Genomic DNA, 11,070 nt, shown 5'->3' on the forward strand with positions numbered 1-11,070 from the left:
TACCAGAAAAATCGCACTCTGACAGTCTAGTGAACACCATTGCAAAATCCATACGGGGGCATGCACAGTTGCAGCATTGTTGTAAATGATTTCTTGCTCTACTAGAAAAGTTACATTGTCTTAAGGTAACAAAACAGTTCTTTTGTGCTTTTCAATTTCTTTTTTTTTTTTTTTCTTTTTTCTTTTTCTTTTTTCTTAGAATGTTAGTGATGACTGACAGTTCTGGTGCACAGTTACAATGTACAAGTGAAATGAATATGATTTGCATTGTTAAGGCATCCAATCTGCTGGTTTATATTTATGTGAAAGACAGAGGAAATATACAAGCAGACTTAAGAAAGAAAGTATGTTCACTGATTTCTATGAAGTTTCTCCCCCGAATTTAATGCACAAAATGCGTCACTCCAAAGGGAGAGATTCCATGCATATTAATAGAGTAAAACAGCATTAGGTTTTTTGTAAGCTTCCAAAGCAAAGGATACATTTCTTTTTAATCTACAGAACTAAATACTACAAGAATAATATGCTACTATTTTTGCCATATATTGGAAAAAACTTCTTAACTTACAAATAATACAAAAATAGACAATGGCTTTTGGGTGGAAATAAAAAAAATTGAAGCATGGTTTAAAACAATACTAAAAATACAGTAACTATAAATGAAATGTTTAAAAATCACATTGAAACAGCTAATACAACTGTAGGTGACCAAACAAATACGCACTTTTCACATAGCAAACATACACAATAAAATAAACTAGGGGTAGGAAGAAGAAGGAGGGAAAGCAATGTACAAATTCCAAAGATAAATACATTATTTATATGGATATTTTACAAAATCCCCATTAAAACAAAAAGCCTTTTAATGAATGCAAATATGTGCAAGCTAAAGGTAGTGAGCTTTTTTTTTTATTTGCAAAATATGCAGTAAAATCTTTTCGTGAGATTGGAAAACTGTCCTAAGACATTAAAATGTATAAATAGAACAACAACTTTGGCAAAAAAAAAATCACAAAAAAATCTACAGTATTTATAACTACATACAAAAACACAACAGCAAAGAAAAAAATCAGGCAAATGCATCCTAAGAGCTTTGCTGCATCTTTGCTATTAATTCTTATTTTTAAGAACACTTCTCAGTTAATGAGAGCAAAAATTCCCATAGAACAGAAAACCCGAGGTTTCAGCCTTCTCCTCCTTACCCTCAGTTTCCTTTTTACTCTTCACTGCAAAGCACTTAACCTGTTGTTTTAATCTATAAGATTACAAATAACGTAAAGGTCGGTGGATGGATCGAGGCCCTATCTTGCCAGGTTGCTTTTGTGGGGTTTTTGCAGTATTGGTATAAAGTCAGCCTTTCAAATTTTAGGATGAGTGAACTTTGAACATGTGAATGGTAGAGCAGAAGTGAAATTTTGGCTTCCTAACTGCAGGGCGGTATGGGATTCGGTGCCTGGACCCTGTTCCATGAAGTCTCAAAGAGATTCTCACACAGCGTGTGTGCCACCGAGCTCTTGAGAGGCCATTGGCTTCAGAAGAAGTTGACACAAGTAAAGAGAGAATGACATCAGATTTAAATATGCAATTTTAACGATCTGTCTAGAGGCACTGGATTTTTTTAGTAGAAGGGAAAAATGTAATGACTTACATCACTTTTTAACGTTCCAGGCTGCATTTATTTACACAGTTACTTAAGACAACAATACAAAAGAGATAAATAAGCTTGCACTGCTAAGGGATGGCATGTTAAGTTAGATATTGAAATGCACTGTCTGAGCTAACTACCATTTGATATGCTTTAAGGCGCAAAAGCCGACCCTTAGTTTTCTAAAAAATCTAACTGGCATTCCTATTCTGTCCCATACAAGCTTTTTTTTTTTTCTTTTTTTTTTCTTTTTTAACTTTTTTGTAAATATCACCACTTCATTCTCCCTTTACACAGCTTTAAAAACATCATAAATTAAAACATGGAGTCTTATTTATAGTGTCCCTTGGGTAGAGCTTTACGGTTTATAAAAGACAAATGATTGCAGAGTTAAGCTTTTAAAAAAAAGAGAGAGAGAAAGAAAAAGTGGATTTGTTTTTGTTGATACAGAATAAATATACCCCCGACACTGGGGAGGGACAGCTTTAAACAACACCCTGCACTTGCAGATCCCTTTCAATTTCAGTATTTGTAAAGTCGGTGATTTTTGCTTGTTTAAAAATCTGCAGTTATTGTGATTCCTCTTAAAAAGGCCTGAGTTAAAAGTTCCACTCTGGGACTTGTATCAGATTACTCTTGTAGCAGAATCCAACTTCTTCATTAATAAAATTCTTCAAGGCAATTCTTTCACATGGGAGGAACAATCATGCCAGATATTGCTATGGAGAGAGAAGACAGAAATCAATATTTTCACATACAAACATCTCACTGAAAAAAAAATTAAAAGACCCATGCATGACTATGTTGATTAAATATTAACCGCAGATGTGTTCTCATCTCCTTGGGAATGAATTTTTGTTACAGAATATGTGTACTTCACTAAAAATTGTATCGACACGTATATGACTCTAACAGAGCAGAATATCCTAAATATCCCTCCCAACCTGATTTCAATTTTAAAACATAATTCAAAAGCTGCACAGTTTGAATGCTGCTGGGAATATTGCAGCCTCAAACCTTGCAAAATAGTGAGATTTTCATTTTGTCACTCTGCTTTCCCTCCCTTTCACACCCGAAAAAGTAAAGAACTGGCTCATCGTAACTGCTAGCAGTTCCTGCAAAAAAAAACATGGCCCTCTCTGTGCTCTCGATTTTAGCAGGAAAAGTGAGCAACCAAGAAGCCATCGAGGGCCTCTGCTTCCGTCCCAAACTAGAAAAGGAAATGCCAGAAACAACAGGCATTGTTCCCTGGGAATACAAAGTTGGGAGACAGCTTGGAGTAGGAGCAGAAGACAAATTTGCATGAAATCGTAGAGTGTCTTCCCTAGCACTGCTTCACTCAGGATTGCGAGGATGATCGGACCAAGTTCGCTAGAAAACTGTAGCCTAGGAAACGTGGCCTGAGGTCCTGGGATGAGCGAAGGGGGCTTGAGGGAACCAGAATTCTTTCAGAAGGCCTGGAGTGGGCCAGGCCAGGTCTCCACCACTGGCTCCTCTGCTTCTGAGTACATTGCCCTGAGGTAGCTCCTTGAACCTCAGCCTTCCCAGCAAGAACATGCAGCTGGTCACAGCACTCGGGGTGACTGCAGATTTAAATAATGTTAACAGGTGTCACGTGCTTAGTCTGGGTCCGGCTCCTAGATGGGGGCTGAGATAGGATAGCAACTAGGATTTTTAAACTTACACTGCTCAGCTAGCAGGGGACCTGTGCTCACTGTGTAACTTCTCAGGGCTGTATTTCCTCTTTTATCAGCTAGGCCATCCCATGTGCACACCTCACCTGACAGATGTGAGGGATAAGGGGACAGTTGTAAGAGAATTAAAGCACTGTGGCAACTTTAAACATGTCAGAGTAAGAGAGACACCTACATTGGGAGGGAGAGGCAGCCATCCTTGGCTCCCAGTGGTGGCTTAGTGTCCTCTCAGCCACAGACAGAAAAAAAAAAAAAGTCATTGCTTTCTTTTAAATGGCAAGTCTAAACTTCAATTAGTGCCCTTGTCAGTGGTGACCTTGTCTAGGAAGTGACCTTCTTCCTGTGTCAGCCATTATGTCTGGGAGAATGTGCCTTTTGGGGAGTGAACCCCACTACCACAAATCCTGCTGTGGACTCAGGGAGGCCTGGTTGGACTCAAATCCCCGAGGCCCCACATTCTTCCTGCTTCCCTACCTCCACCTGACATTTTAGATCCAATTAAAAGAAAAACCAAAAAAACTATTTTGCCAAACACTTTTTCCGTTAATTTTTAAACCCATCTGTATTCACAAGGAAATTCAATCCACATGTTTCTGATTCATTTACACGTAAATCATCCAAATACTGTTTTGCAAGAGCCATTTTGCAGTCCAAAAGCTCCTGGAGTCCTTTTTCATAAGCCCTTTTTGTTCTTAGAAACAGGAAGTTGTCTTTGGCCAAATGTTGACCAATTTAAGCTCCCAAAGATTTGGGACCAGTTGAAAATGCAGTTCTCCTAAGATCCAAGTGAGCCCTAGATTTGCCAGAAATGGGGATCTCAGTTTTTCAATCCCTGCCTTAACTTGAGAACTCAAGACACTGCAGCTCCAATGCAAGGAGGGGTGCAGTTCCTGCAGCGTGGCATCCCAATGTGGCTTTGCCTCCCAAAGGACCTTTTCATCCGGGCTCCAGAAGTGTCTGGGCAGCCTAACTAGCCACAGTGGAAGATGGAAACCTGTGGCCAGAGAAGCTAGTGTTCTTCGTCTTCTCCTAAAACCTACTCTATGAGCCCTGCAAGAAAGGCAGTCCCCTGTCAGACAGTTGGGTAACCCAGGCAGTACCCATATGATTCACAGCAAAGCAGAAGGCTGACAAGCTTTCTGCTAATTTGGTACATAGGTCTAGGCAGAATTTATCATGTGGGCCATGAAAACATTCCCTTTGGATGGCCAGAATTTTTTTTAAGGTTTTAAGAGTATGTTGGTACCTGAATAATATGTTAGATTTGGTTACACATTCACTTAGGGTCACATAAAAAGTTCTAAAGCAAAGAAAACAGATAGCTAGTCTGCAGCAGATGGCACTGCTTAACATGGAAAACAGGGCTGCAAGCTCCAGGGACTGCAGAGCCCAGCGGGGCACCTAAGCCAGCCAAGAGCCCAGGACAGAGTGAAGGGGATGCTGCCTAGTGCTGCAGAGTGGGAGATGTCTCGGCTTCTCCAGTGTTGCTGTACAAGAATGTGTGCTCAAAGCCACCAGAGCTTCTGGATTATTTTAAGAGAAATAAAGATAAAATGTAATCAGCCCAGTTTTTCCATGTGAGAAAATAACTGATATTAAAAGCAAACAAATACAGCATATCAGAGGTACCCTTGGGGTGGGTTTGGGCTGTCCTGCCTTCCCACCTCTTCTTTGTTGCCACCAGTGTTTTCTGGGGGTCCAGTGGAAGCTGTGGAACGCCTGCAGAAGGGATTTTTCTGGATTTCTCTGTGTCAAGACATTCCAACCAATCTCATCTATAACTTCCTCAATTCAGAAGGCAGGAAATAAGTAAAGTTTAGGAAAAGATTGCTGAAGGTGGCCTCTCAGCCTATGGGCCTCAGAGAGACCTTTCATAAGGTCTCTCTACTTAAACCTACTTCACGATGTTCCCAGGTTTAAGAGCTGTTCTTCTTAAATCTGCGCTGCAATCTGAAAATTAATTATGTGGAAGAGGAGAAGGACGGGTGCCTAAGCCTTGCAATGTTCTAGAAATGCCACTGGTATGCTGAGCTGCCCAAGCAGAGCCCAAGAAGATTCCCGCGAGAAACCACACTGCACACTGTGCCAAAACACCCCAGAAAACAGTGGCTCTGCCATTTCCCCCAGCAGCTTGGTGACCACATTCTCTGGTGAAACTCAGAAAACTGTGGGTTGAAAAGGAAATGAATTTCCAATATGGTGTCCACGTTTCTATGAGAACAAAGGCAAAAATGGAAAGTTTAGCAGAACTGTGAGAACTTGGGATGAGAGGGTGGAACATGTTCTTCTCTAAACCACCACATGGGTAAGAATTATGAGTTAGTCAGGTATAGGGTAAGACCCAGGGTGAGATCTTACACAAACGGAGTATGTACATGGTAGAAAACAATTTCACAAGATTTGGTATTAGAATGCATGATATCTAGGCTCAAGAAGAGGTAGCCAGTCTGAGCTTCAACAAGATGGAGAGAAAAAGAATCGGTCTGTGGGTACTGTAGTGGTACCTCAATTCACAAATGCTTCCGTGTGCAAACACAAATGTTTAAGCCGGTCCTGGTGGCACACACCTGCAATCCCAGCACTGAGAAGATTGAGGCAGGAGGATCACTGTGAGTTCGAGACCAGCCTGGGCTACATAATGAGTTCCAGGTCAGTCTCAACTACATAGTGAGGCCCTGTCTCAAAAACAAAACAAACAAAAGTGTTTGGAAACAATTTGTTTTTGTTTGCAAATTCTACACCAGGTGACAAACATGACTACACATCTTTCCTGCACAAACACAAACGTAGCCATCTTTTCCAAACTTATGGAGCAAATAAAGTTCCTAAACTGAGGTACTACTGTATTTCCATGAATAGTACTCTGGCCTTTTGTTTTGAATATTTCCATTACACAGATTGCCCAGGATATGGTGAGGATTTAGAATTATATTAGTTGGGTTACAGTGCATGTGGCAGCTTTCTTGGTGATGCCTCTCACCAGGAATGAAGCCTTTTGTGTAGAAACCATGCTCTGAGAGACATAAGCTGTAGGAGAAGAGGAAGGATGTTTGTATGGACAAAGGCTGAGCATAATTGGTGACTCGAGTCTTTGTCCTATAAAAACCAATACACTTGGTCTGGGGTCAGCATTTATTAATGACTTCATCTGTATAAGAAGGGGAGGAAGGTTCTCTCCATTTTCACTTTTCAGTCCTAAGTACAGGTACATTTCCCAAAGCTTGCAGGCATTTGTCTTTCTGTGCCTGGTTTATCTTGCTTAATATGGAACTGGGGATTTAGCTCAGCAGCGCCATGCCTGTCTTGCAAGTGCAAGGTCCTGAGTTCAATCCCCAGTACCAGAAAAAAAAAAAAAAGTAAAACATTTTGCTTAATATAATATCTTCCAGATATTTCATATCTGTGGTTGGTTAAATCTCCAGATACTGAACTCACGGATGTGGAGGGCCAATTATATTCCATTTAGTTTGTTAAATTTATTTGCCTGCATAGTAGCCCTTTTTTCACATGTTAAGACCAATTAACATCAAACGAAAAGCTTGTAAAATGAAGTTAAAAGGTTGTTTTTATAGAAGTAGAGAATAGAATGGTAGCTTAGCAGAGCCTAGGAAAGGTATGGGTCAGGAGGGAAGATGGAGAGAAGATGGGGTAGAAAGAAAAAATAACTTCTAATGCTGGATAAGATCAAGCAGGGTAACTGCAGCTGACAACAATAAATTGAATATTTCAAAGTAAATAGAAAAAAAAAACAGTTTTAAGCATTCCTAATGAAGCAGTGATAAATATCAGGGGTAAAAGTTATGCCACTTATTCTGTTCAGATCATTAAACATTATGTTTGTATAGTGAAATGTCATATTGTAACTTACATATGCAATTACTATTAATAAGGTAAATAATTAAAATTAAAAATCTTTTAAAAATTTTTAAATTCAAAGTAAACTGCTTATGTATTGAACATGTGAAGATTTTTCTTGTCATCATCCCCTAAACAATTCAGTATAACAAGCATTTATTCAGCATTTACATTGCATCTTGCATTGTTGTTTTGGGTATTATAGGTACTGTAGAGATGACTCAGAGGGTACCGGGAGATACAGAAAATCCATTTGTATAAGGGACTGGAACATCAGTGGATTTTGGTATCCATGAGAGTCCTTGAGCTAATTCTCTGTGGATTCTGAGCAATGACTTTGGTCATTTTTATTTAACTGCAAGATTTCTCGGCACTATGTACATAGGCTTGTATACAGAGTGTCTCTTCAACACAGTGGTTCAGGAAGCACCATCTTCTAAATTTGCTGGACCACAACAGTTTTACTTTTTTTTTTTTGGTACCGGGAATTGAACACAGGACCTTGTGCTTACAAGGCAGGTGGTGGAACCACTGAGCTAAATCCCTGGCCCCCAGTTTTACTTTTCAAACAGAACATCCTGTGAGGCTCTGGACGTACTGAGCCAAGTGTTACTGTGTCCTAAAATAATGTCTTGGGCATAAGGTAAATTTTCAAAGGTTTTATCTTCCTGGGAGACAGAGCCAGATGCAATCACAGTAGAACTATAAGTTACAAAATACAGAAGGAGGAACAGAATTTATGACATCTCAGTAAGGTCTTCATTTTCCAGCCTTATCCTTGCTTCTGGGAGCCTGCACGATGGTTTGCTGAGCCACATACCGGTTACTGCACATTATCTGGGATGTGCCTGCCTCTGCTTCTTGGCTCAGCTTGTCCTTGGCCCTTCTGCTTAAAATGACCCTGACTCTCGTGCTGGAATTCTGCTTGTCATTCATCTGAGATACAGTTTCAAGGCAGCTTCCGAAAAGAGCTCCCTCCTCAGTGTACCCAGAGCTGGGTGCCCAACCTTCTGATGGCTCTGCCCTGTTGAATTTGGTGTCCTGTCTTCCATCATATGGGAAAAGATTTCAAAGTTGGGACCGCGTGGTCCCCGTGGTCCTGAACACAGTACGACGCACATCATGGCAGTGAGGCAGAGGGTTTGCGTGCCAGACTTCCCTCTCGGTAACAGAGTAACTCCGGACCAGCCATCTCTACATCTCAGTTTCTACATCCAGAAAGTGGGGATGATAAGCAGCCCACATCAAAGGGTTGGGAGGGACACCCGTGATCACCAGGAGCCCAGACACCATGCTCATTGCTGCCACGTGTTACTGCAGCGCTATGTGATGGGAGGAGTCTACTAAAAGGCTGCTGGTAAAGAGGTCTTCAAGGAGTAGGCTTAAAAAAAAAGAATGATGTATAATTAACTGAGTGGTAGTTGGAGGGAAATAGGCCTTTAAAATACTTGAGCAGTCTAAGTGTGTCACCTCTAATCTTGTTTACATGGTCAATTTGCTTAACCAACTCTTCCTTCATCACTTGCCCTGTCTTAATGATCACAGTTTGAACTACCAGTGAAGTAGGTGCCACTGTACCACTGAAAAGAAGGAGGAATAAAACCTTCAGTGAGCCTTACCCCCCTCGGTCTCCTTCGAACAGTAGAAGTGGAGTTTAGAAAGTTAAAGATGAAGTAATGCTGGAACCCACTGTCACAATGTCAGTTTTCCCCAAGACTCAAGCAAGACCGTCGCAAGAAAAGGTGTTGCCTCCTCTAAGACTGCTCCCGTCCTTCTGGCTCACAGAGAGAGGGAAGTGCGGTGCCTGGTGGGGTTCCACGTGGTGAGTGCAGAGGTTGGGGCAGAGCAGGCCGGAAGTACACTTTAGAGTAACATAATTTATCCTGAACGTCTATAGTCATAGTTCCACTACTGCATACCCTCAAATGTAGGGATGTTTACACATGGAAGGATTTCAAACACAATAAATACTTTTTTTCTTTCTTTTTATCAGGCTCAGTAGTCAAAGCATATCCTCAACACCTGTTGGACTCAAAGAGGAGGGCAGTGTCAACAACAACAGCAAATCCAGCACTACGCGTCTCTGGGTGAGACCCCAAGCCCTCCAGGCCCCATACCTCATGCTAGAAAGAGCAACATGGGAGCAGAGACCTAACTGCTAATGAGAGGCAGGGAACAGACGGTACTTCCGGAACCTGTAAGTGAGTTAGAATTGGGTTGGCTAAGCCTTGGGGGACAAAAGCACAAATTTTATGTGTGACTGAAGCTTTTCATTGCCACTTCAATACACATCCTCTTCCAATACTAGATCTGCTAAAATCCAGGAGGTTTACAGTCTGGGCTCAGCACCCCCTTCTCCTCCCTGCTAGATCCACATGGCAAAATGACATTCAGTCCCACTGTGGCCTCCCAACAGCAGGGACCATCCTTCACTTGTTAAACACAAACCCCGTTATATCTCGTTCCTGATTCCAAATCGGTGTTTAGCCAGGATTGAGACTGGCAGCTCAAGAATGGTAATTTTCTGCTTCTGTATGCATTACTATTGCATAATACAGTTACAAGTTATATTGCTTAAGCATTCTATCCCTACTGTGCCAGCTGGAGGTAGCGTGGGGGTGACAAAGCATTATTTTCAGCTGAAAAGAGTCGTACTGGCATGAATGGGTGGTTCCCCTTTGTGGGGGCGGGCATTTCCTATCACAAAAAACATTGCTTGAGATCTGGTTCCGCAAGCAGATCATTTCCCTCTTCCCTCCAAGAAGGTGGATTGGCCAATGTATGTTACAGTGAGGGCATCAGTGTGCTATGCCAGCTCTGACTTGGCTGTGCTGGGCAGATTTGCCAGCAGGTTTCTAAGGAACGGTTCGAAAAGCCCTGGAGGAGACAGAGTGCTCAAGTTCTCAGGATCTGGAATCTTATGGTTTAGGATCAATTCTGGCCCCATCATTTACATGGAGACATTGAACAAACCAAGCTTCACTCTTCCCTTCTATGCAGTGGGAACGGTGGTGACTTCAGACAGTCCTGAAGAGAGACAGTGTGTTCTTGCATCTTGAGTAAAGTATCCAGCAGAGTCTGTGCATGTGAGTGGAAAAAATGCATGCACTTATGCACAAGAAATAGACTGGGAAGCCCCAGAGGGGTCACTGCCCTCCTGACCCCTCCTTGGCCTCTGTGGCTGACCTATGAGTGACATGCCAGCCACGGGAGGGAGGCACCACGGGGAGCTGTGTAGGGAAGGGGATAAGAACACAGACCCCACTGGGGTTCACAGCCCTCTCCACTGCTGCCTGGCTCTGCCTGTGGCAGGTACTCGCCCAAAGCTTCTTTTCATTATTTGTAGGGCGGTTATTCTGAAAGCCTTCGTACTTCATCAGGAAGTTGTGAGGGTTAAATCAGATAAAGCTAGCTCCATGCTTAACACAGAACCTGACACTGTTCCGTGGCTGATTATTTTATCGATCTTATTTCCCTGCTGGATGCTTTGGGCATCTGGGATGTGTCCTTTTTACCCCCAGTGAGTAATAAAGTGCTTGGGAGATGCAAAGAGGAGATGAATTTTTTGAAGCTGTCTTCTGCCACACACCAGCTGTTGGGAGCTGGGCACGCCCTCCAACCTTTAGTTTTCTCATCTCTAAGTCAGAGGCTGGGAGTGCCTCACACGCAGTCCTGCTATAGGTAATGGATGAGATTGTGCAGGGCAACACCATGTGCCATGCCAAGAACATGAAGAAAATGGAAGAGGCAGTGGAACCATTTTTAAAGGGTGGATTTCTGTTTCTCAGTGAATGAAAAGTCACCTAAAGGCGCAACAACTTTGTTACTTCCCACATTCTGTGGTTAGAAGCAAGCCTGAATAATTTTACTTTTTTT

General features: G+C 42.0%; 1 protein-coding gene and 1 long non-coding RNA gene across 10 annotated transcripts in view; one reads left to right on the plus strand and one right to left on the minus strand.

Moving 5' to 3' along the window:
* The window catches only part of LOC104860936, a 645,196-nt gene that overhangs the window by 611,386 nt on the left and 22,740 nt on the right, over positions 1 to 11,070 (plus strand). For all 6 annotated transcript variants that reach the window (XR_002025275.1, XR_004516392.1, XR_004516395.1 and 3 more), the window contains one exon: positions 9,188 to 9,281. This is a non-coding gene — a long non-coding RNA (uncharacterized LOC104860936). The remainder of the gene's footprint in view (positions 1 to 9,187; positions 9,282 to 11,070) is intronic.
* Positions 9 to 11,070, minus strand: part of Ebf1 (EBF transcription factor 1) — a 387,150-nt gene continuing 376,088 nt past the window's right edge. For all 4 annotated transcript variants that reach the window (XM_033761605.1, XM_010622272.2, XM_010622271.2 and 1 more), the window contains exon 16: positions 9 to 2,364. In XM_033761605.1, coding sequence (XP_033617496.1) covers positions 2,333 to 2,364 — 32 coding nt within the window. In that variant the 3' untranslated portion in view covers positions 9 to 2,332. The remainder of the gene's footprint in view (positions 2,365 to 11,070) is intronic.

This window comes from Fukomys damarensis, unplaced genomic scaffold, assembly GCF_012274545.1.
Source record: "Fukomys damarensis isolate Sample0158 unplaced genomic scaffold, DMR_v1.0_HiC HiC_scaffold_9, whole genome shotgun sequence".
NCBI lineage: Eukaryota > Metazoa > Chordata > Mammalia > Rodentia > Bathyergidae > Fukomys > Fukomys damarensis.